Below are 27,187 nucleotides of genomic sequence, written 5' to 3'. Positions count from 1 at the left end.
AAAATAAGCCTTCACCCGACCCTAGATAACGAAAAATGGAGACGCTACGGGTCTCGGAAAACTGCGCAATTTATTTTTTTTAGCAAATGTTTATATTTTTTTTCACCACTTAGATAAAAGACAACCTAGACATGTTTGGTGTCTATGAACTCATAATGACCTGGAGAATCATAATGGCAGGTCAGTTTTAGCATTTAGTGAACCAAGCAAAAAAAGCCATGCAAAAAACAAGTGTGGGATTGCACTTTTTTTTGCAATTTCACCGCACTTGGAATCATTTCCCCCGTTTTCGAGTACACAACATGGTAAAACCAATGGTGTTGTTCAAAAGTACAACTCGTCCCGCAAAAAATAAGCCCTCACATGGCCATATTGATGGAAAAATAAAAAAATTATGGCTCTGGAAAGAAGGGGAGCAAAAAACAACAAAAAAAAAAATGGAACAAAGCTCCGGGAGTTAAGAGACCGTTCATACGCGCACACAGACTGTTTACCCACAGCCATAGGAGCAACCTGCATTATTAGCATGTTCGGCTGCCTAACTGGAACTGTGGCTATTGGGAGAAAATGACGTTCTATTCTTCCTGCAATCACTTGCTTACATCCCGTTCAACAAGCACATTGTAGAATAGTCTGTGAATTTAATATTTAAATCAAGTGAAAGACACAGGGCCCTGTTCTTGTGATCATGGAAAATTCACGTGTTAGGACCACCAGCAATCAGACACTTATCCATCCATTGCTTCGGTTACCAGATGTTTTGAGAGAGGACATTTTTCACTGAAACTTAGGGAAGAAATCCATGATTAGCTAAAATATCAAATTCTATTCTATACATTAGAGTTCAGATGTAAACAGCCAATAATGGGCCTCAGAGTATGCATCCTATCAGAAATCCAAGATAGCCATGATGTTCTAATGCAGCAAGACAACATTTTATCAGATGCATATAGACATTTAATATCACGTATACACAACATATAAATGATTAAGATTATATTGAATTAAAGGTAAATCAATCCCAAAAGAACAGTCATCAGGCACAAGGTGGTCGTTATCTCTTTCGTTGTTGTTTGAATTTATAGACAGCCGGAGAATTCACGGTTTCTTTCTTCACTTTCACCTTCTGTCTTTTATCCTAAAAAAAAAAAAATTAAAAAACATTTACAAAGATCAACACTATGACTGGTGCAGAGGCTCAGACATATGCAATTAGTAATTAGACACGGTCAATGGAAACAGACTGATTCCTCACCATCAGATCTTTGCGCGTCTGTATTTTCTGAGTGATGATAAACATTTTCCTTTCTCTTTCTATTCTTTGATTTAAAATTTCGTACTGGTGACACCTTTGTTTAGCCATTGCCTATAATAAGGGGGGAAAAAAGCACATGGTAAAGTGGCACACCTGCATTTTTGGGGGCAATACAGATAATTCACCTGCATTTTTCAACTACATAATTTGTTTCATCCCAGTTTACATTCATCCAGACATCCCACCCCCCCACTCTTTATACTACAGATACCTGCATCATGTGATCTTCAGTATGACCACTAGTCTAGTCATGCACTTTTGTGTAACCAAGAAATAGTATCTGCCTCCTTATCCAGCCCTCATTTTTTGGTCTTATGTATATTAAAACATATGGGAAGATTCAAGAAACAGTCAAGAAAAATTAATTTGCTGTTCATAGCAACCAATCACAGCTCAGCTTTTATTTTTTAACTTGAGCGTGAAAAAAAAAAAAAGTTGCACCGAGACTGATTGCTATGGGCAAGATTTTTTATTTATTTTTTTTAAACATTGTGCCTATCATTTCTGTTTTGTATAAGAGCAGTGATATAATAGGTTGATGATGCATGACATAGGACACACAGACTGTGCTGCATACACATTCCAAAGGAGACGCTGAGACTGCGGCATACATAAGGGGACAGCAGGTCTATTTCACTAATCTATCGCGGATCCCACTAGATAAAAGGCAATAAGATTAGAATGGGAGACCTTATGGCGGATCATAGAGACCGTTTAACTAATATACAGAGGTTTTTTTATCGTGCTCAGGCACAGGCCCCACAAAATCCCAGATTAGATAGTATTGACAAATTGAAAGAATCTCTAAGATCTTTAGAAAGTCTACTGATTAAGGAAATGAGAGACCTCTGGGAGGTAGCCACTCTTGAACGTTATTTAGCTTATGACTGCATCCCCAGGGGCTTAGTGGTACACAAAACTCTCTCTAGTGATATTGGCGATGAGTCTGTACTAGCCGAATGGAACTTGATGTTCAAAGACTTCTCTAGACAAGCTGTGGGTTTTATCATAGAAGAGAGGAAAAAACAACTTTTGGATAGCAAACAAAAAAAATCCAAATTATTTGATAAAATTAAACCTTTTGAGAATCATCCTGAAATCATTCTGTTATCTAACAGTATCCGTAACAGAATCATGAGTAAATAAAAAGAAATAATAAATAAAAAACTGAAAAAATTTGGAAGGGATGGATACCCGAGAGTATTCTTCAAACCAAATCATGTTCCGAAATAGTGTACGAGGTCATTGATGAGGCTAATACCAGCCAGTCTAACAGCACTATGTCTGCTGACAGGTTTTCCACTCATCCAGTATCGGATGACGATTTACCCTTCACTCCTCCTGTTTCTCCACCCATAGAAGATAAGTAGAATCCGAATCTACTAATCCTAATGGGCTTAGAACCAACTCCCCCATGACCCTAACGAGGGATACCCAACTTGCCAGTGCATCTTCAATCAACACCCATAATCGCTATCAGATTTTAGATTCAATAGACAATTCTCCATCCACCTCCACAAATGATCATGTGGCACCCAGCCCCGCTTTGTCAAGACCAAATAGACCAAACAAGACTGGCTCTACCATTAGTAAAACAACCAAGAGAGCCATTAATAGGAATTTTTTCAGGTGGTCCCAAAAAAATATATAGGAGGGGTCGCCGTGTGGGGAAGTTCTCCAAAAAGAAAAAGAAATCAATAATCATTAAACAAGACATGCAATCCATTTTTAACCTTAGTACGTACACATTGAGTCAGAATGATAATTTCATTACTGAATAAAGGTCTCAATTATGCCCCAGCATGCCGATTTAATAAATTTCAAGCATTTATCGGCATCAAATTGTTCATGCGAAAATTAGCTATAAGAAAACATTTTATGAAGAATACCTGCAGCAGCAATACTTTTGCACACACTGGTCTGAGAAACAGATCAAATTTCCACCCCTTAAATGAGTATTCTAAAGCAATGGACACGTTTCAAAGTAACGTGATAGCCGACATTCGCAAGATCAGTGACAAAAGGTGTTCCAAATACAAGTACAATCTTACATTTTCCGAACGTAATGCTATTACATCCTTACAGGGTAATAATAAAATTGTAATTCGGCCAGCAGATAAAGGGGGTGGTATAGTAAGGGTACCATCACACTTAGCGATGCACCAGCGATCCCGACCACGATATGACCCGGTCAGGATCGCTGGTGCATCGCTAAGTGGTCGCTAGTGAGCTGCCACACAGGCAGATCTCACCAGCAACATCGCAGCGGTCGGCGGTCGCTACTTACCTGTCAGACGAGGCGATGAAGACGTCCTCCCGCCCGCGTCCACGCGTCGCTCGTCGGCGCCACAGGAAGCCCAGCAGGAAGTTGACGACGAGAAACGTCCCAGGACGTTCTCGCGCGATCAGTGATAATCAGCCGGGGAGCCGGTCGGAGGTAAGTATCAGACATAGCAATATCGCTGCTACGTCACAAAATCGGTGACGCTTAAGCGATATCGCTAGTGATCTCGCTTAGTGTGATGGGGCCTTAATCCTTGATGAAAAGAATTACCATGAAGAAGCCATACGCCTATTGAGTGATTCTCGCACGTACAGAAAACTTACTAATGATCCCACTGATAAGTTTCTGGCCGAATTGAAAGTACTTGTGGATAAGGGTTTTAATGAGGGATTTTTGATGAAGAGTGAGTATGATTTTATTTACACTAGACACCCAAGGGTAGCCATGTTCTACTATTTACCGAAAATCCATAAAGATCTAGTTAAACCACCGGGCCGTCCTATTATTTCCGGGATACAGTGCCTCACAGCCAATTTATCCAAGTATATTGATTGCCACCTACAAAAAATGGTTTCCATGTTACCAGCCTACCTGAAGGATACTTCTCATATATTGAAAATTCTGGAGGGTGTAGATTGGAAAAACCATTATATCCTAGGCACCCTGGATATTGCCTCCCTGTATACTGTTATACAAAATGATAAGGGATGCAATTCAGCTGCACATTTTTTAATTAAACAGAATTTACTACCAGAAGGACAAATTGAGTTTTTGAAAAACTGCATGTCTTTTACGCTTACTCACAAGTATTGTAAATATCAGACGCACTACTACTCCCAGCAATGGGGTACTGCCATGGGTACCAAGTTCGCGCCAAGCTACGCTAACCTCTATGTGGGCAGATGGGAAGAGGAGACCATCTATCCTACCGGAGGGCTGCGCGCGGGCCTGGTACTCTGGCAACGTTTCATCGATGATGTAATTTTTTTTCTGGTCGGGGGGGGGGGGGGGTCACAAGGACCTTGAACAATTTTTAACTGATTTAAATAAAAATGAGTACTTTTTAAATTTTTCTTCCACCATCAGCTCCAGCTCTGTCAACTTTTTAGACCTGACTATTTTTTATTGAAAATAAAATTCAAACACGGACTTTTAGAAAAACTACAGATTCTAATCGTTTTATCCCCATAGATAGTTGTCACCTTCCTAGTTGGCTATTAAACGTACCAAAGAGCCAATTTACGAGGATTCGCCGCAACTGTTCAAAAGTGCAGGATTTTGACTTGGAAGCAGTCACTCTCAAAAAACAATTCCTAGAAAAAGGGTATAATGATGCTTTATTGGAGGAAGCTATATGTTCCGTGAGGGATAAAACAGCGAGAAGTCTTTTAAGGACTGATTCACCCGATCTAAGTTGTAATACCAGCAAACCTCCGCATAAAATGCAGGACGACTTTTTCCCTATCATTTCAGAGTATAACTCCAACGCCCACATTTTAAATAAAATAGTGGTAAAACATTGAAATCTTTTGAGAGAGGATAAAACTCTGGGATCGATCATTCCACAGGGTCCAAGATTTGTATACAGGAAGGCACGTAACCTTAAGAGTATTATAGCTCCGAGCGTGCCCTCAAATAGTATAAAAAAATCCACTCTTCCTTTTTTGGCCAGTCTGAAAGGTTTTTTCCCTGCAGAAGTTGCTGCATTTGCCGTCAAACAAAAACTGGCAAACAATCAACCTTTATTAAAGGTAACAAGGAATATACGATTGATGACTACATCACTTGTGCTACAGAGAGTGTCATTTACATGATAAAATGCCCCTGTGAAAAAAATCTATATAGGGCGCACTAAACGCCCATTAAAAATAAGGATAAACGAACATATCCGGAATATAAAGAAGAAATTCATGGGGCATCCTCTGTCAAGCCACTTTGCTAATTATCATGAAGGTTTGGTGTCTAATATGACAGTTATGGGGATAGAACTCGTTCATAAACAGGCACGCAAAGGAGACCATATAAAACTAATGTCTCGCGCTGAGTCACGCTGGATTTTTATGCTTGATACTCTCATTCCTAAAGGACTCAATAGTGAAATTGAACTATTTGGCTTCCAGTGATGACGGACATTTTAAATTGATTTATTTACTTCTATTGAGTGTGTGCATATATACTACAGAGATTGCAAGCAGGACCACATCCCTGAGGAAGGAGACAGGAGTCTCTGAAACATGTAGGATAGCTTTTTGGTCCTCATTGCAATCTCTAGGCTGCAGCCCAGTGCATCACATATCTGACTTCACACAGTTTCTGTGCTGACGAGCAAAGTGTGAAGTTCAGGCACCTAGTTCAGTGTGTTTTCCCACCCAGCCTGCCATTAGAGTGACTGCTGCCACCGGCCGGCCGGGGTAGCATCGCTAACAGGATTACTGCAGTTCTTAAGCAAGAAGCATTTAATCAGTAACCCACCGAGGAGTGTTATTATTTACAGAAGGACTTTTGGGATCTCCAAACACAGAATCAGCAGTTCACTTGTGAGACTGAGCTCGCCCTCCCCCTCTGTGGCTGTTAACCCCTACTGCTTTACAAGGTAATCTTGGTTTCTTGCACTACAATTGGCATTAAGCATCCAAAGGGATATATATGACTTTTTTAGTGTTACTTATTGTTGTTCTCTGTCCAAACCTGGTTCTTTTATTGTGCTCTGGACTTTGATTTTTTTTTTTTTTTCTCTTCAAATCCATTTGAGTAAGACAATAGATACCAGTGACTCTAAGCGCAGTAGTAATTCATTTATCTAAAAAGGCAATAAGACTCCGCATTCTCTAAGGCTATATGCTGACGTATGCAGAAAATTTCAGCTTCAAAACCGGACTCCTTCCCAGAAAACACGCGTTTTATTTCCGTGCGTTTTTTGCTGAAAAATGGCGCGGTTTTGATGCGTTTTTTTCCACGCGTTTTCTGACTCCGAAAATAGCAAAAACGCTGACTTTTCCTCAAAATTAATGAGCATGCAGCATTTTTTACTGGTAAGCGTTTTTTGTGCGGAAAAAAACGCATCAATGTGCACAAAAAGGTGCAGAATTCACTTAAAATGAATGGGATGATTCTTCTATGCGTTTTTGAAGCGTTTTGACCGGGACAAACGCTTCAAAAACGCTTACGAGGGCACACAACCTTAAGGGTGTGTGCCCACGTAAGCGTTTTTACTGGCAAAAACGCTTAAAAAATGCTTACAAGAAGCATCCCATTCATTTGAATTCCGCACTTTTTCCGTGAAAAAAACGCATCGCGATAAAAAACGCAGCATGCTCATTTAATTTCATGGGGAAATCCGCATTTCTAACTACATTCTATGAGACTGGGGATGCTCAAAAAAAAAAAAAAAAAATCGCAGCAAAAACGCACGGAAAAACATGGATTTTTGTGAGTACTCACCCTAAAATCCTTTTCTCCGAGACGCTCATTGGGGGACACAGGTACTGTGGGTGTATGCTACCGCCATCTGGAGGCTGAAACTAGGCAAACACAAGGTTAGCTCCTCCCCCGTCATATACACCCTCGCCCTGATTGCGGGCGGACGCCCCAGTTTAGTGCTAAAGCAGTAGGAGAACAATAACAATCAGCCTTAATGCAGAAAACAATATGTCTGGCAAAGAAAAACACCACCCTGACATTCACAAAAGAGATACACATGAATTAAATAAACTAGAGCCAACTTGGCTAATAGGGTGGGTGCTGTGTCCCCCAATCAGCACCTCGGAGACAAGGATTTTACTGTGAGTACTCACAAAAATCCATGTTTCTCCTTCGTCTCATTGGGGGACACAGGTACTATGGGACGTCCTAAAGCAGTCCCTGGGTGGGAGATTGACTCACCGATCCAAGCTACATGCACCTCTTGTTTAAAGGTGCACTACTGCAGCTTGGAGAATCCTTCTACCCAGGCTCGCATCCGCTGAAGCCCGAGTATGGATGTTATACTGCTTGGCAAATGTGTGCAGGCTGGACCAGGTCGCTGCTTTGCATACCTGTTCCGCCGAGGCCTGATGCTGAAGCACCCAAGAGGCGCCCATTGCCCGAGTAGAGTGCGCTTTGATCCCTGACGGAACCGGCGCACCTCTGATGCCATAGGTGTCCTGAATAGTTAAACGGATCCATCTAGCTAAGGTCGCTTTTGAGGCAAAGAGTCCCTTCCTGCGCCCCTCAGGGAGCACGAACAGCGTATCCGTCCGTCGAAAGGGTGCCGTCCGCGACACGTACCTCCTGAGTGCTCTCACCAGGTCTAACGTGTGAAGAGCTTTTTCCACGCGATGCACCGGTGCCAGACAGAACGAGGGCAAGACGATATCCTCATTGATGTGGAAAGAGGACACCACCTTCGGAAGAAAGGGGGGGGAGCTGGTCTAAGCACCACCTTATCCTTGTGGAAAGCGAGAAAAGGTGCTCGGCAAGACAGAGCCGCCAACTCCGACACTCGCCTCACGGAGGTAATGGCTACCAAAACACCACCTTCCAAGAGAGGAACGATAAAGAAATATCCTGCAGCGGCTCAAAAGGAGATTCTTGCAGGACACTCAAGACCAGGTTAAGGTCCCAGGTGCCCACTGGCGCCCAATAGGGAGGTACTAAATGAGAGACTCCCTGGATGAAAGTCTTCACCTGCATATTAGTAGTAATCTTTCGCTGAAAAAGGACGGACAACGCCGAAATCTGTCTCCTAAGGGACAGATCCCGCGACTAGGCCTGATTGGAGAAAAGCCAAGATGTTGGGAACAGAGAATGTCAGGGGCGAAAACCCCCCGCTCTCGGCACCAAGCGAAGAAAACCTTCCAGGTGTCATGGTAGACTCTTGCCGAGGTAGATTTCCTGGCACTAACCATTGTAGTGACCACTTCGCGCTCGAACCCCGCCCGGGTTAGAATCCAAGATTCAACGGCCATGCCGTCAAACACAGGGCCCCTAAGTTCGGGTGGAAGATCGGTCCCTGGGACAGTAGATCTGGATGCTCTGGTAGTCGCCATGGGACGTCGGTGAGCAGCTGCACAAGATCTGAGCACCACGCCCGCTGGGGCCAATCTGGTGCCAGCAGAATCGCTGGAACCCCTTCCATTTTGATCTTCTTGACGACTCTCGGGAGCAATGGCAACGGGGGAAACAAGTATGGAAGGCGAAACTGGTTCCACGGTAGAACCAACGCATCCACCTCGAACGCTCGTGGGTCCCGTGACTGAGCGACGTACACGGGCACCTTGGCGTTCCTTCTGGACGCCATCAGATCCACGTCACAGAGTTCCCCATCGTTAGCAAATCTGCTGGAAGACCTCGGGTTGCAGGGCCCATTCCCCAGCCACGACCTCCTGTCGGGTGAGGAAGTCTGCTGCACAATTTTCCACGCCTGGGATGTGGACTGCCGATAACACCGACTGGTTCTTCTTGGCCCACTGAAGCACGTATCCTATCTCGCACATGCTTGCCCTGCTGCGCGTGCCCCCTTGGTGATTTACATAAGCCACCGCTGTGGCATTGTCCGACTGAATCCGAATGGGCCGTCATGCTAGGAAGTGCTGAAAATGCTGCAGAGCCCCCCGGACCGCTCGTATTTCCAACAAGTTGATCGGGAGGCGTGCCTCCTGTTGCGACCATTGGCCCTGAGCCGTGTGGTGGCGAAAAACTGCTCCCAAGCCCAGGAGGTTGGCATTGGTCGAGACCACTAGCCAGTGCCCTGGGGGAAAAGGTTTCCCCTGAAGAAGGGAGGATCTGATCGTTCACCACTTCAGTGACTGCCTGACCTGAAGGGACAGCCGGCACTGCTGATTGAGCGAAAACGGGTTCCTGTCCCATGCTGCCAAGAGGGCGTGCTGTAGAGGGCGAAGATGAAACTGGGCAAACGGAATTGCTTCCATTGCTGCCACCATCTTCCCTAGTATCCTCATCCCAAAACGAATGGTGTGAGGGACTGGCTGCTGGAGCTTCCGGACTCCTTGCTGGAGTGCTAGGGCTTTGTCCTGAGGGAGAATTGCCAACCCTCGGGAGTTGTCGAAGATCATCCCTAGAAAGGAAATCCTCTGGGCTGGGACAAGAGATGACTTTCCTGTTGATCAACTACCCTAAGCGGGAGAGTGTATCCAGCGTAATGCCGACATTCTCCTCGCATGCCCGAAATGAGGGACCCTTCACCGAGAGATCGTCTAAGTAAGGCAAGACGACTATGCCCCGAGAGTGTAAGACTGCCATCGCGACTGCCATTACCTTCGTGAACATTCCGGGGGCGGTGGCTAGCCCGAAGGGCAGCGCTGCAAACTGGAAGTGTTGGCCATTGATGACGAATCAAAGGAAACTTTGATGCGGCGGAAAAATGGGGACGTGTAGGTAGGCATCCTGGATGTCGACCGAGGCTAAATACTCTCCCTGTACCATGGCCGATATAACTGAACCGAGAGACTTCATCCTGAAATATTTGACCCTGATGAATCTGTTCAGGAGCTTCAGGTCCAAAACCAGCCTGACAGTCCCATCCTTTTTGGGGACTGCGAACAGGTTGGAATAAAAACCCCGAGCCCCCTCGTGCTCTGGTACGGGAACTAAGACCCCGTTGTACTGGAGCAAATCGATGGCCCCCAAGCAGTGCCTCCGCCCGGGACTTCACTTTGGGAAGTCGGGACAGAAAAAACCATCTTGGGGGGTACCTGATAAACTCTAACTTGTACCCCGAAGACACCAGTTCCGCCACCCTTGAGTCGTGTGCTACGTCGACCCAGACATGGCAAAAGAAGAGCAGGCGGCCGCCTACCCTGCTGATGTCGCCTACAACGTGCCCCGAGTCATTTGGCTGAGGATTTCTGAGGCCTGGTCCCTCTCGACCTGGGCTGGCACACGCACATCCTCCCCAATGGATTGGGTCTATGTGGGACCTGTCGCTCCCTATCCCGGTTGGAGCGACTTGGGCCGTCCGCACCGGTGGCCGTCTATCCGGTGCTGCGAAAGGCTTGAAATCGCACGGGGACCTGGCGAAAAGACCGTTTAATTTTCTGCTGCGGGAGGAAGCTGCTTTTTCCCCGTCGCGTCGGAGATGAGCTGATCCAACTTCTCCCCCAACAGGCGGCCTCCCTGATAGGGCAAGGAAGTCAGAGACTTCTTGGACATTGGTTAAGATCTTGGCGAGCTGATTCTAAGGGCTCTCCTAATGGCCACCGTGTTAGCGGCTGCCGCACAATTGGCCGCATCCAAGGAAGCAATAAGTAGTCTCCAGCCATAGCAATCTGATTTGCGACCTCTGACACCTCCGCAGGCAGGTCTCTATCCTGCAAGGCCTTACTCAATGATTCCGACCATGATATTATGGCCTTGGCCACCCATGACGCTGCGAACGAGGGAGCGAGCGCTGACCCTGACGCCTCAAAAACTGATCGAGCCAAGCTCTCTATGAGCCTATCAGTGGGGTCCTTAATGGACAAGCCACTCAGCACCGACAATAGAGAGTTCGAGGCCAGGCGCGACACTGGTGGATCCACTTCTGGTGATTCCGTCCATTTTTTACAGAGATCCGGGGCAAATGGATATCTTGCCTCTATAGTCTTTTGGCCCGAAAAGCACCTATCTGGGCGTTCTCTGTGACGTTCTGGGTGAGTACCAAACACTCTGTGGGGCCGTCTGGCCTGCTTAAAGGCTACTTTATGGCTCGAAGCCAAAGTAACCTCATCCTCCACCCCCAGGGTCTGATTGACTGCTTCAATGAGGCTGTCCACTGTCTCTCGACACCCCGGGGTATCTAGGTCCAGCGGACCGTCTAAGTCACAATCCGAACTCTGCCCGCTTCCGACCATTGGTGAGGGAGAGAGAGATGCTGAACTCCCAGATGCCGAGGCGCCAGATAGCCCAGGAGACCCCGCGTGGGTCCGTTTCCTCCGCACTTGCCTGGCATGAGAGCGGCCCCTGCAGGCCGAAGGTCCTTGTGAGGTGGAGGACCCCTCCCCGACAAGCGAGCCACTATCCCTACCCCCATTCGGGGCGTGAAGAGACTCGATCGCCCTTGTAAGCGATGCCAAAGATTGGGATAATGAAAGAGCCCATTCCGGCGGATTTTGCTCTCGGACTCCGCTGCCGAGGGGGGGGGGGGCTCCTGGGCACGTTCAGAGTCGCAGGCCTCGCACAACTTGCTGCTCTGTGCTCGCGGGAACGCAGTCCTACAGGAGATGCATGCAGCATAGAGGAAAGTGTGCGTCTTCCCTTTCCCGGCCATATTGCATCTGCCAGGCGTTTTGTCTCATTGTTTTTTTTTTGCTTTTTTTGTCTATAGAGGGGGGGCACCCCTTGGTCTCTAGTGTGCTCCCGCAGATGTGGCTGCACTTATCCGCTCCTGCGTCCCCCTCACCGGTCGCGGCCTACCCCGATTTGAAGCCGGGGGCTCAATTTATCCGGCGCCCGCCCAGACTCCTGGGGGCGGGCCACCAGAAGTGACGCTGCGTGGACGGGGGCGGTAAATTTTAGCATCCACCCGCAGGGGGGGGAGCCGGCGGCGCTGCAAAGGCGCGCGGCCCTTTGCTGCTACTCCCCACCCAGCGCTACCCGGAAAAAAAGGGAACGGGGGGGGAATTTGAGAGCTGCACGCTCAGTGAGTCTGCTCTCTTCTCCCCTGCTGCCCAGGAGCCCTCATTACAGCCTAGCAGCTGCGCTGCAGTGCGCCGAGCCCACCCACGCCCTGTACCTTCATCCGGGATCGCCAACAGGTATGAAAACCACCAGGGAGGTGGGGGTGGTGGGGGGATCCAGGACGGTGCAGGCACCCTAACTCCATCCAGCTTTCAGGGCCGAGGAGAGGGACCGTCCTCCGCCTTGCAGCACCTCCGTCTAGCGTTGGTGGAGCAGTGGGGGCCACTCAGACCGTCTTGTGCCACTGTACAGCCCAAGGTTTCCATACCTAGGGGTGGTCAGGGCTAGGTCCGGCATAATGTCCCACGTCGCAGGAGAGAATACGTGGAGACTATAATCGACACGTGCTCGCCCGTTGATGGTTTGGGGAAATCGGACCCTTACAAAAGGATCCGTTGCCCCTGTCTAATCTTCATGGGAAAAAAGTTTGGAGAAAAATAGACCAGACGTATGCCTCCATAGACACTAAGCAAAAAACAGGTGTCCGCCCGCAATCAGGGCAAGGGTGTATATGGCGGGGGAGGAGCTAACCTTGTGTTGTTTGCCTAGTGTCAGCCACCAGATGGCTGTAACATACACCCACAGTACCTGTGTCCCCCAAAGACGAAGGACAAAAACGTGCGTTTTCTGGGAAGGAGTCCGGTTTTCTGCATACGTGGGTACATAGCCTAAAAGTAAGAGCATCATAGGAAATGTAGTCTGCATCAGGCAAACCTGAAATCAGGATGGCAAAAAGAAAAGGTACAGACAAAAACATGCATGTATAAGGCATACTGAAGTCAAATTAAGCAAACAGTAAAACAAATGCAAGTTCATCTATATAAACACTACAACAAAGTATCAAAATACAGCTGTACAAAAAGAAGTGACGACATAGTATTATGCAAAGAAGTCTTACTTTTAATTCATTTAATTTAGTTGGACCCGTTACTGTCTGCTTGCATAAGGTTTCTAAGGTAGGTCTGTTATACACTCTGTCAAGCAACTCTGGAGCGGTGTTCAATCGTTCTGCCAAGTCAAAGTTGCGCACTAGATGAAAGAAAAAAAAAAAAAAGTTTCTTTTAAAAGGGAAGGACAATATCATTCTTTCCAAAGCAAATCCTCAAATTTAAATGTAAACTGAAAATTACTAACTGCCTCCAAAACAGAACCAAAATAATTTAAAGGGAACCTGTCAGGTCCCACATGCCCTCCAACCCAGCAGCATTCACATACATATGACTAGATTCCCTGCCTACCCAGCCCTGTATAATATTCAGTTTAATGTTTTAAAAATATCATTTATAAGGTCTGTTTTTCCTATGCTAATTAGGACTTTGCATAATTGATGGGGTGTTCGTTTCTCAAGACTAGTCAGCTCTCTTTCCATGTTATCAAGCCCCTGTCACGCATGCGCTCATGCAAATCTCACGCATGCGTGACACTCATTTCGTGTAGCCGGGTGTACGCGTCCAGGCTTCAGAGGAATGACTGGAAATTAAGACGAGATGTTGCAACCTACATGTACGGTAACATTGGCAAGCAAGGAGGGAGACATATCGAATCAGAAAATCTAGACTACATTTCTAATTGGAGGCATTTGCTAATATTATAATTACACCTATTATGTATAGGATCTTGGAGATGGGAAAAACCCCTTTAAGTACTACTTAAACCTCACCAACCCTTTCCCTCATTCCTCAAGCCTACAGTGCATTCAGAACCTGATCTTTTTTTGGAGGCAGAAAGTACAATGAACAATAGAGCAGAACAAGTGCTTCCTGTATCACCATCAGAATGATTCTTAAGGACCCGTTACATGCATCAATGTCCCAGCGATTCTACCAACGATCCGACGTGGATAGGATTGCTGGGACATAGTTAGACAGACCCACCAGCGATCAGGACCAGCGAGCAAGCTGGTATCCAAGGTAAACAGCGGGTATCTAAGAGCCGCGCGGCTCTTAGATACCCGCTGTTTACATTGGAAACCAGCTCCCAGCGTCGCTGATCGTTGGTCTCTCGCTGTCACACGCAGCGATGCGCGCTGGCCAGCGGGAGACCAACGATCAAAAAAATGGCCCAGGACGTTCGAGCGCGATCAGTGATACCCGGCAAGGGGGCCGGTCGCTGATACATGTCACACACAGCGATCTCGCTGGTGAGATCGCTGTGGCATCACAAAATCTCGCTGTGTGTGATGGGGCCTTTAACTAGTATAGGCATTCCACTACACTATGTAGAATAGTGGGGGAGTGTGGGGGCTGATTGATCTAATAGCATCACTTGCCTTCTCTCTTGGAATCACAGAAGAAAGTATGTGTATTCTTAGGCTTTTCTTCAGCGTCCAGCAGATGAAGTTCTGCTTTAAGGCGTTCAATTTTCTGTAAAGATGAAACATCAAAATTCGAGTATTAGATGTATGCTTGTCACAAAATACAGTGTTCTTCAGCATGTAGGCATGTTGCGTTCGGCGGGCACATCAAAACGACGCACGGGAACGCATCCAAAATACAACGCATGTCCCTGCGTACACAATGTTAAATATTGGTACGCAAGATGCATGCGGATCTATGCGGATCTTAAGCAAAGAAGTACACAGGCCTACGCTGCATACACAATTGCTAATGTGAAACCAGCCTCACACTTGGTCTCTTTACTTACTGATCTGATCGCATTGACAATAGGCTAATGTACTATAATAATAAATTTTATTTCTATAGCGCCAACATATTCCGCAGCACTTTACATTGCAGAGGGGATTTGTACAGACAATAGACATTACAGCATAACAATAATCACATAGATTATAACAAATACCAAGAGGAATGAGGGCCCTGCTCGCAAGCTTACAGTCTATGAGGATAGAGGTAGACACGAAAGGTGGGTGGTAACAGTTGCCCTGATTGTATGGACCAGCCATAATGTTAAGTGTGTAACAGTACAGACACAGAGGGCTAATGGATGCATAAGGCAAGTGGGAACATGATGCAGGGAACCTGGTTATGATAAAACTTTTGGCTGTGCCACACAGGGATAGATTAGGTTAATGTGTTGAGGCGATAGGCCAGTCTGAATAAATGCGTTTTCAGGGCACGCTTAAAATTGTGGGGATTGGGGACCAATTTATTGACCTGGGAATTGCATTCCAAAGAATTGGCGCAGCACGTGTAAATTCTTGGAGACGGGAGTGGGAGGTTCTGACTATTGAGGATGCTAACCTCAGGTCATCAGCAGAACGGAGGGCGCGGGTAGGGTGGTATACTGAAAAAAGGGAGGAGATGTAGGGTGGTGCTAAGCTATGGAGGGCTTTGTGGGTGAGGGTAATAAGTTTCTACTGGATTCTGGAGTGGATAGGTAGCCAGTGTAATGACTGGCACAAGGTAGAGGCATCGGTGTAACGATTGGTGAGGAACATGATCCTGGCTGCAGCATTCAAGACAGATTGGAGAGGGGAGCATTTGGTAAGAGGGAGACCGATTAGAAGAGAGTTACAATAGTCGAGACGAGAATGAATAAGAAACATTAACAGTTTTTGCAGAGTCAAAAGTAAGAAAAGGTCGAAATCTAGAAATGTTTTTGAGGTGCAGATGACAAGAGCGGGCCAGTGATCGAATGTGGGGGGCAAAGGAAAGCTCGGAATCAAGTATGACCCCAAGACAGCGGGCCTGTTGCTGGAGAGTAATAAGTGGAACCACACACAGAAATGGCAATGTCGGGTATAGGTACATTAGTAGAGGGAGGAAACACCAGGAGTTCAGTCTTTGACAGGTTCAGTTTCAGATATAGTGAGGACATGATATTAGACACAGTGTTTAGACAATCGCCGTTGTTTTCTAGAAAGGCTGGCGTGACGTGAGAAGAAGCGTATAATTGGGTGTCATCAGCATAGAGATGGTGCTGGAAACCAAATCTACTGATTGTTTGACCAATAGGGGCAGTGTACAAGGAGAAGAGGAGGGGGCCTAGAACCGATCCTTGAGGAACCCCAACAGTAAGGGGAAGGTGAGAGGAGGAGGAACCGGCAAAAGATACAGTAAAGGAGCGGTCGGAGAGATAGGAGGAGAACCATGAGAGAACGGTGTCCTTGAGGCCAATGGAACGGAGCATAGTGAGGAGGAGCTGATGATCCACAGTGTCGAATGCTGCAGAGAGATCCAAGAGAATTAGCATGGAGTAATGACCATTTGATTTAGCTGTTAGTAGATCATTAGAGACTTTAGTGAGGGCAGTTTCAGTGGAGTATAAAGAGCGGAAACCGGATTGGAGAGGGTCGAGAAGAGAGTTATCAAAGAGATAGTGGATAAGACGGGAGTGGACCAGGCGTTCCAGGAGTTTAGAGATGAAGGGAAGATTAGGGACAGGTCTATAGTTAGCGGCACAGTTTTGGTCGACTACAATGTGTCAGTGTTTAACTGACAGTCTATCAAGAGCCACTCCCATTGTAGTGCCCCTGAGGTGCCAGGACAGCAGAAACCTCCCATATATGACCTCATTTTACAAACTACACTTCCCAATAAATTACCGTATATACTCGTGTATATGCCGACCCATGTATAAGCCAACCCCCCTAAATTTGCCACAAAAAACTGGGAAAACTTATTGACTCGCGTATAAGCCTAGGGTGGAAAATGCAGCAGCTACTGGAAAATTTAAAAAATAAAAATAGATACCAGCAAAAAGTAAAATTAATTGAGACATTAGTATGTTAAATGTTTTTGAATATCCATATTGAATCAGGAGCCCCATATAAAGCTCCATACAGTCCAAAACGGTCCCATAAGATGCTCCATACAAAATACACCTCATATAATGCTGCACAAAGTTTAATAATGCCCCAAATACGTTATGGCCCCATAAGATATTCCATAGATTACGCCCCCATAAGCTGCGCCAGAGATTACGCCCCCATATGCTGCGCCACAGATTACGCCCCCATATGCTGCGCCACAGATTACGCCCCCATATGCTGCGCCAGATTACACCCCCATATGCTGCGCCAGATTACACCCCCATATGCTGCGCCACAGATTACACCCCCATATGCTGCGCCACAGATTACGCCCCCATATGCAGCTCCACAGATTACGCTCCCATATGCTACGCCACAGATTACGCCCAGATATGCTGCGCCACAGATTACGCCAACATATGCTGCTCCACAGATTACGCCCCCATATGCTGCTCCACAGATTACGCCCCCATATGCTGCTCCACAGATTACGCCCCCATATGCTGCTCCACAGATTACGCCCCCATATGCTGCTCCACAGATTACGCCCCCATATGCACATATTCATTACTTTAATGAGCGGTACCATGTGACCGCTGAAGGAGCCTGAGACCGGGAGAAGCAGGGGGGCTGCAGATACCGTGCCAGGAGGGGGAAAGTATGACCATTGTGCGGTGAAGTATTACCACCACAGAAAGAGCAACAAAACTCACAGCGTATAATCCTAAAATGATTTTTATTAACGTTAAATGTAACAAAAATTAATTAAAAAACAGACTGCTACGCAAAGTATAAGGAGCATAGCGACTGACTCAAGTGCATAATGTGACTAAATGGACCACTCAGACATATAGAACACTAAAAATATAACAGCAGGTAAGTACAAAAATGGAGCCCGACATGTCTGCAAATCATAGCTGATTCAGAGTGGCTTGGCTAAATCCTAGCACAATAGTAGCTGCAGAAAAAGGTCCTTGATTGGGGACAATCACATACATAAGAAGAAATGTCATAACATCAAAACAAGACGAAAGACTATTAAACAATGAGTACTTACAATACTAATGTCATTCTGTACGCTCACCATCGCCCCAACGCACGTTTCTTCAGAACTTCATCATAAATTAGGCGGGCTCTCATACTTACAGAAATGCCACTAAGGCTATGTTCACATGCTCCATTTTTTATGCAAATTTTAAACTACATTTTACAGTCCAGAAAAGTCTATGATATTTCTGATAAGTATGCGCATTAGTCTTTTTCCTGACTGACTTGGGAAACTGCTCCATGTTATTCAGTGTTTTTTCACCCATAGAAAGCAATAAGTGCAAAAAACACAAGTATCAGGTTTTGATGTGTGTTTAGTGGGGGGGGGGGGGGGGGAGAAACATGTACAGCAGATGTGGAACCCATTTATTTTTGTGATTTTCCCCAAGTTTAAACCATAATATCTTGGTCTGCTGACATTTGCATCGACGTTGAAAATGGCAGTAGGGATTAGTACAGTTTAATAAAATTAATGATGGGTATAAATTAAACATTGGCTGACCAAGGTGTGCAAGTAAACAGTGTCCTACAAACTCAATACTTTGTCTATAGCTTCGGTAAACTACCGTATATACTTGTGTATAAGCCGGCCCGTGTATAAGCCGACCCCCCCCCCTAATTTTGCCACAAAAAAAACTGTGAAAACTTATTGACTCGCGTATAAGCCTAGGATGGAAAATGCAGCAACTACTGGTAAATTAAAAAAAAAAATATATAGATACCAATAAAAGTAAAATTGAGACATCAGTAGGTTAAATGTTTTTGAATATCCATATTGAATCAGGAGCCCCATATAATGCTCCATACAGTTCATGATGGCCCCCTATAAGATGCTCCATACAAAATATGCCCCATATGCCGCCCCATAGAATATGCGCCCCATAAGATGCTCCATAGAATATGCTGCCCCATAGAATATGCCGCCCCATATGATGCTCCACAGAATAGGCCCCCATAAGATGCTCTATAGAATATGCCTCCCACATGATGCTTCATAGAATATACCCCCCATAAGATGCTTCATAGAATATGCCCCCCATAAGATGCTCCATAGAATATGCCGCTGCAAATAAAAAAAAAATAAAAAATTACATACTCACCTCTCCGTCGCTGGGGGCCAGGTGCCGATGTCGCTGCTGGCTCAGGACCCGGCACCTGAGATATTCACCTGTCACCGCTGCCTGCCATGTCATCTCTCAGTGACGTTCAGACAGCAGAGGGCATGGCGCGCACTAACCACGTCACCGCGCCCTCTGACCTGAACATCACTGAGAAGATGAGGCAGACAGCGGCGAGCAGCGTTGGAACGGGGACTGGTGAATATAGCATATACTTACCCCTCCTGGCACGATCTCTGCAGCCCCGTTATCCCACGGTCACCGGCGCCTGCCTTCAGCGGTCACATGATACAGCTCATTAAAGACATGATTATGTGCATATTCATGTCTTTAATGAGCGGTACCACGTGACCACTGAATGCAGGCACCGGAGGCTACAGAGACTGCACCAGGAGAGGTAAGTATGATCTGACACCCCCGCTCCCTCTCCCCCACCACCCCCCAGTATATGACTCCAGTATAAGCCGAGAGAGGGACTTTCAGCCCAAAAACATGGGCTGAAAATATCGGCTTATACGCAAGTATATACGGTATTCCCGACCAATTAACCTCCCCCACTCATACACAATTACAAAGGTATTTTTTCCATGAAAAGATGTTAACTTTTTAGTTCAGAATACTCACTAGTTTTTCAGACAATCATCTTTTCCCACTAAATATTATGATCAAATTGCCCTTTTTCAAAATATTTTATGGTTTCACATATGTCTTGTATTGCTGACTTGTGTTCATGCTTCTGTAGCAGAAGCTGAACTTTACGATCCTGAAAAATGCAGACAAACCTGCTTTTTGTAAGCAGCTGCTTCACTGCCAAAAGGAGGGTTTGCCTGCAGAAAATAAAACATGCAGCAAAAAACGCAATGTGTAAACATAGCCTTAATGTGAGCACATTGAGGCTCAGAAGGGAATTTCTTGTTGGGGACGAGGAGCAATTTCGTTTTTCCAGAGCTTTTGTACTACCAGTAACGTGGAAGCCCCCTATATTTCCATTAACAGATGACGAACCCATGTGAGGTCTTTTTCTTGTGGATTGATTTGGAGATATTATTGGGAACATTTTAGATAACATTTAGGATCACATTTATCCGGCGCTCTACGCTGAGCACTTATATCAGGGTTTCCATCTAAATCTTAGTGACGTGATTCAGATGAAACCCAGAAGGATTCAATCATTATAATGATGCAGCAGATTTACTCTCGGCCCCATCTGCCCTCTGGTCAGAGGTGTCCTTTTCAGAAGTGCACAAACTGTGACCGATGGTACTTTTATGCAATCCTAAAAAGATGGACATCGCCGGATCATGGGCTAGACGGCGTCCACAGTGCTTCCATGTGCCTCATTATAGGGAATCTTCCGTCGGGAGTTCCACTTGGATTTACACGGAAACCCTGATGTATGCACTCAGCGCAGGATAAATGTGAGCCAAACTTCTGCAATCTTAGGGAGGCAGAATGAACAAATCAATCGCATGTGAAGAATTCGATTTATTTTTTATGCTGTTCCTCGTGCTGTACAAGTGATTGTACGTCTTTATTCTTCAGGTTAGTGGGATTACAGTGATACCAGATTTATATCGGGGTTTTATGATTGGCTGCTGCCACTCAAAAAAGACACTCTTTTCCCCAAAAACTAGTTGCTGGATTGCAATGTTTTGATAGTTATAATTTTTCCCACATTCCTTCTGAGAGTTGTGTAACGGCTTGTCTTTTGAGAAGGCAAAATTAACAAAAACCAGCAATTCAGGATTTTTTTTTTGGGGGGGGGGGGGGGGGGTGTTTATACCTTTCAACGTGTGGTAAAATTGATAAGCAGCTTTATTCTTCGGGTCAGTATCTTTACAGCGATTCCACATTTATATATTTTATTAAAAAAAGCATTTTTGCATCGCTTTATTCTGAGAGCTATAACTTAGTTTTCCACTGATGGCGATGTGTGGCAGCTTGTACTTTGCAGGACAAGATGATAGTTTCAGACATACAATTGTTATTTACATTCGTCTTTTAGTTGCATTTTATTCCACTTTTTAGTTGGCGGTATGATAGAGAGTTGTTTTTTACGGTGTTCACTGAAGATGTTAACTAGCGTGACATTTTTATAGGGCGGGTTGTGCCGGACGTGTGATACCAAATAAGTGTGCCTTTTTTTGTATTTTTTTTCATAAAAATATTTGTGGGTACAATATACATCAGGTCACCATGGCAATGATTGGGCCCCTGCGATGATGTCACGGGGTGTCAGAGGGGGCTCCCTCCCTCTGTCTGCCTTCTAAATGATGCGGTCAATATTGATGGCAAAATGTAGGGGGTTAAACTGCGGGGAGCAGTGCCGGAAGACAGCTGTGAGAATAGCTGAACACCCAGCGGCGGTCACCCTTGTACAGCTCCTGTGTGTACAAACATCGCCACGACTTATGCATACTTCCAAGGTCTTTAAGTACTTACCAACCTGAACATATGAATACATCAAAGGTCGTAAAAGGTTTAATATAGTCAGGTTTCAGCGCTAGGCTTTCACTACTCATACTGTGATTGTATGAAAACTTAGTATGTGAAATCCTATTGAATGTGGGGTCTCTGTCAATGCGGAGTTTGAAATTTTTTTTTCTTCGAGCACCTCTGTACTAATTTATGATCACATGAAAGTTGGCCTGAACTTTGTGGTAATCAGCAGAGAGGAGTCAAGCTTAAAAAAGAAAGTTACAAATTCTCCCATCAGAACCATCTTACGGGCATAGTCGCAGTTACAGTGGGGGGAAAAGGTATGTAGTTAGCCACCAATTATGCAAGTTCTTCCACTTAAAAAGATGAGAGGCCTGTAATTGACATCATAGGTATTTTGCAAATTACAGTGTAAAATAAGTATTTGGCCAATAACAAAAGTTCATCTCAATATTTGTTACATAACCTTTGGCAATGACAGAGGTCAAACATTTTCTGTAAGTCTTCACAAGGTTGGCACACACCGATGGTGGTATGTTGGCCAATTCCTCCATGCAGATCTCCTCTAGAGCAGTGATGTTTTGGGCCTGTCGCTGGGCAACACGGACTTTCAAATCCCTCCAAAGGTTTTCTATGGGATTGAGATCTGGAGACTGGCTAGGTCACTCCAGGACCTTCATATGCTTCTTACGAAGCCACTCCTTCGTTGCCCTGGTGGTGTGCTTGGGATCATTATCATGCTGAAAGACCCATCCACGTTTCACCATCAATGCCCATGCTAATGGAAGGTTTGCACTCAAAATCTCACGATACATGGCCCCATTCATTCTTTCATGTACACAGATCAGTCGTTCTGAGCCCTTTGCAGAGAAACATCTCCAAAGTAGGATGTTGCCACCCCCATGCTTCACAGTAGGTATGGTGTATTCTTTGGATGTAACTAAGCATTCTGTCTCCTCCAAAGACATCCATCAGACCATATGACATTCTCCCAATACTCTTCTGGACAAGCCAAATGCTCTCTAGCAAACTTCAGACAGGCCCGGACATGTACAGGCTTAAGCAGGGGGACATGTCTGGCACTGCAGGATCTGAGTCCCTGGCGGCGTAGTGTGCTACTCATAGTAGCCTTTGTTATGGTGGTCCCAGCTCTATGCAGATCATTCAGTAGGTCCCCCGTGTGGTTCTGGGATTTTTGCGCACCGTTCTTGGGATCATTTTGTCCCCAGGGAGTGAGATCTTGCGTGGATCCCCAGATTGAGGGAGATTATCAGTGGTCTTGTATGTCTTCCATTTCCTTATTATTCCTCCCACAGCTGATTTCATCACACCAGGTTGCTTGCCTATTGCAGATTCAGTCTTTCCAGCCTGGTGCAGGGCTACAATTTTGTTTCTGGTGTCCTTTCACAGCTCTTTGGTCTTCACCATAGTGGAGTTTGGAATGTGACTGTTTGAGGTTGTGGACAGGTGTCTTTTATACTGATAACAAGGTCAAACAGGTGCCATTACTACAGGTAATGGACAGAGGAGCCTCTTAAAGAAGTACAGGTCTGTGAGAGCCAGAAATCTTGCATGTTTTTTGGTGACCAAATACTTATTTTCCACCATAATTTGCAAAATAAATCTTGCCAAATCAGACAAGGTGATTTTCTGCATTTGTTTTCTCATTTTGACTCTCATAGTTGTGGTCTACCTATGATGTGAATTACAGACCTCTCATCTTTTTAAGTGGGAGAATTTTCACAATTGGTGGCTGACTACACACTTTTTCCACTGTATCTCATTCTGCAACCAGCAATAATGTGGAAAAAATGTTTTAATAAAAACTAACTGCAAATATGATGTTTTAGCCAAAAATACACACATGAGTAAAACAAAAAGGTGCCCTGCAAGTATATTTCATTAGTATGTAGCACATATATGCTGAGCACCAAGCTAATCAGTTCCAAGATGCAGCTCACCTTAGCCTCTGCTACCCTCTTCATCTCCACATATTTGATGTCTTGCGTCCTCATTATTTTAAGCTGCTCATCTGTGACTTCTTCAGGCTTCTGCTTTATCACGTGGACCCCATCCTTTCGAAACAGAGCAGAGAATAACTACACTATGTATTTAAGGAACAGGATGCCAGGCAATATGAATGCAATAACTAAGAGCATCAGTGACATTTCTCAAATAGCCAAACACACGGTGCAGTGGCCAAGTCTTCCTTTCGATGTAAGGCTAGGTTCACGTTGCATTAGGGCATCCGTTTAACGGATCCGTTAAATGGATGCGCTAACGTTGATGTCATTTTTGACATCTTTAGTGACCTAGCACTAACGGTATGCGTTAACGCTAGGCAGCGCTCAGGTACCATGCGCTACCATGCGTTAGCCCATACAGTTCTATGCACAGCGAACGGGTGCGTTCGCTGTGCGTTACTGCCAACGCACCCAAAAAGGTGCGTCATGAATTAACTCATACTTTCTAACGCATGCCGATTTTGGCATGCATTAGTATCATTGTAGGCAATGTGTGCGTTAACGGATCCGTTCCATAGCGCTAGCGCCGCTATGTAACGGGTCCGTGAGCGCATTGCCCCCTAACGCAGTGTGAACCCAGCCTAAGATAAGTTCCAGTAAGCGAGTTTAGTCATGTTATTTGCTAATAAAACCAGCAACAAAAGTGTCATTTTTGTCTGGACGGCACATATACAGTCATACTAAAACTTCAATAGGGGAAAACATCCTCAAAGATACCATTTAATGCTCAGGTTTCAACGCTAGGCTTCCACTGGTCATAGTGTGATTATATATAAGCTATAGCAAGAAAATGACACCTAGTCTGTGAAACTCTAAAAGAATGTGGGGGTCTCTGTCATTACCTTATGCCGCCCTCAGGCAGGACAGCATTAATATAGAGACAGATTCCATTCAAACATCAATTAGGTTTGGGGCATTTTGACTTAGTGTCCCGACAAAAGGGAAAAAAAAAAAAAATCAGATATCGGTAATTACCTGGAGTTTATTTGAGATCATTTTAAAGTAGAATTCATCGGGATTTTTTTCAAGGGCTTTCCTCCGCAAGGCATCGAGTGTTTTTCTTTTCTTATGATAGTCACTGGAAGGAAATAAAAATTATAACATCAAAACGACCTTGGCATCATTCACCCTGAGGCCAGAGGCACACTGGTGATATCAGAGTGCAGCCCGATGTTTCACTTGTATGGGTGTGTGAGGTCAGACTCTTGCAGCTGAATCGGCAACATAACTGCAGATCAGCACTGCTCCATAGAATGACACCGAGCAGAGGGCAATCTGATTTGTTTTTTATCGGACTGCACTTGTCCAATTTTTTCGCTCGTGTGAACAAGCCAAGGACTATATAATAGACGTGTAGGTGAGATGACAGCTAGAAAACTACACGTATTCAGCATAAGTCACAAATTCACAGGTTTTTAACTTCTTCCTGCCAAGCAGTACTCTAGATTTCACACGTATTCTTGTATACGGCACGATGGCGCAGTGGATGGCACTACAGCCTTGCTGCGCTGGGGTCCTGGGTTCGAATCCCACCAAGGACAACATCTGCAAGGAGTTTGTATGTTCTCCCCGTGCTTGCGTGGGTTTCCTCTGGGTTCTCCGGTTTCCTCCCACATTCCAAAAGACATACTGATAGGGATTTTAGATTGTGTGTAAACTGTAAAGCGCTGCGGAATATGTTAGCGCTGTAAGAAAAGATTATTATATGTCGGTTACAGGTAGCTCTTGGGAGTGTTGCTGTATTCTTGTGTATACACACACACACACAATTTTTATTTACATAGCGCCAACATATTTCGTGTGTGCACAGCTGCCTGTTCTATACACACACACACAAACCATATACATACATACACGTATAATCAGTATGTACTTAGCAGGGAGCTTGTAGTCCTGGCGCACACAGACATATATAATAATAATAATAATAGTAATCTTTATTTATATAGCACATATATATATATATATATACACACACACATATACAGCAGCACACATATAATCCATATGTACTTACTCAGCACGGAGCTTGTAGTCCTTCTTCTTCTCTAGAAGCCCTAGGTTTTTACGGAAGCCCAGCTGGAGAAAAAGACAGAGCCACTATTACTATATGTAGCATTAGCATGTGTCCATGGAGAAGCCTGTGGCAGTGAGGCGCTTCCATGGCGGCCGGTGTCTGAGCGCTCCCTCACCTGTGACCTCTCATGATGGTTCTTTTGCCGGGACTTCAGCGCTTTCCTAAAAGCTGCAGACATCTTGGCCACCGGTCACAACAACAGCGCGGCAGCCAACACGAAGCCCACGCTGGTGTGAAGCACTTCCGGCGCGCTCCGTGACGTTTGTTCTCTGCGTCTTGTCACACGTGGGGCGTTGCTTACTGCGGTGTACAGGGACAGTCATGGTGAACTGCCAGCAGGTGGCGCTAATAGACCTGCGTATCCAGACGCAGCGGTTCCCTCTGTATCCGCGTTGTGTGGTGCGGCCGCTGCTCAGGGTCAGCGGATGGGGATGGCCGACGTATAAAAAATAGTGTTCAGAGAGCAATGGCGCACACCCATCCAACCATAACAAGAGCTATGTAAAAACAGGGCGAGGCAGAGGGTGTCCTGGGAAACACAGCTACCTGCAGTGTGTGACCGTTACTAATGCCCTACAACGTGTGCTGGTGTGAGCGCCCCCACAGCAGTGCCAGCCTGTCAGTACTATAACCAACACATAGCTGAGGACCCTGTAAAAGCTCCAATCTACGGCGTGTTCACACACAGCAGTGGTGCTGCGGATTTCCCCCACACTGTCCTGTGCCACTGCTTCCCTGCACAATCACTTGAAGGGTAGTGATTGCAGTGGCTGCCCGGCCTGGGATGTATGTGGCGCCCCTGAGGGTTCAGTCGCCACAGAGGTACTACACCTCCTCCTGAGGTGTGGTACCCCACTATCCAGGTAAGGTGGAGACTCCTGACCACACTCCAACACCTGCACCCCACACCACAAAATAGTGTAGCAAAACACCGGCTCCCTGCTTGGAGTGTAGCAAAGCACCCATTGGTGGCTCCCTGCTTGGAGTGTAGCAAAGCACCCCTTGGTGGCTCCCTGCTTGGAGTGTAGCAAAGCACCCCTTGGTGGCTCCCTGCTTGGAGTGTAGCAAAGCACCCCTTGGTGGCTCCCTGCTTGGAGTGTAGCAAAGCACCCCTTGGTGGCTCCCTGCTTGGAGTGTAGCAAAGCACCCCTTGGTGGCTCCCTGCTTGGAGTGTAGCAAAGCACCCATTGGTGGCTCCCTGCTTGGAGTGTAGCAAAGCACCCCTTGGTGGCTCCCTGCTTGGAGTGTAGCAAAGCACCCATTGGTGGCTCCCTGCTTGGAGTGTAGCAAAGCACCCCTTGGTGGCTCCCTGCTTGGAGTGTAGCAAAGCACCCCTTGGTGGCTCCCTGCTTGGAGTGTAGCAAAGCACCCCTTGGTGGCTCCCTGCTTGGAGTGTAGCAAAGCACCCCTTGGTGGCTCCCTGCTTGGAGTGTAGCAAAGCACCCCTTGGTGGCTCCCTGCTTGGAGTGTAGCAAAGCACCCCTTGGTGGCTCCCTGCTTGGAGTGTAGCAAAGCAC

The 27,187-nt window shown here is 45.9% G+C and overlaps 1 protein-coding gene across 1 annotated transcript; it reads right to left on the bottom strand.

The window, feature by feature from the left end:
- Positions 1 to 934: 934 nt before the first annotated feature.
- On the bottom strand, positions 935 to 25,965 carry UTP11 (UTP11 small subunit processome component). Its single transcript, XM_073572114.1, has 8 exons — positions 25,786 to 25,965; positions 25,611 to 25,672; positions 24,569 to 24,671; positions 23,531 to 23,644; positions 14,524 to 14,617; positions 13,153 to 13,283; positions 1,256 to 1,366; positions 935 to 1,138 (listed from the first exon to the last, which is right to left on the bottom strand). The coding sequence occupies exons 1-8, from the start codon at positions 25,846 to 25,848 to the stop codon at positions 1,055 to 1,057; spliced, it is 762 nt and encodes a 253-aa protein (XP_073428215.1). The 5' UTR covers positions 25,849 to 25,965; the 3' UTR covers positions 935 to 1,054.
- Between the last annotated feature and the right edge of the window lie 1,222 nt (positions 25,966 to 27,187).

Source organism: Dendrobates tinctorius, unplaced genomic scaffold (genome assembly GCF_039654945.1).
Source record: "Dendrobates tinctorius isolate UK_male_01 unplaced genomic scaffold, ASM3965494v1 ptg000007l, whole genome shotgun sequence".
Classification (NCBI taxonomy): domain Eukaryota; kingdom Metazoa; phylum Chordata; class Amphibia; order Anura; family Dendrobatidae; genus Dendrobates; species Dendrobates tinctorius.
This window is presented reverse-complemented; position numbering and strand designations above follow the sequence as displayed.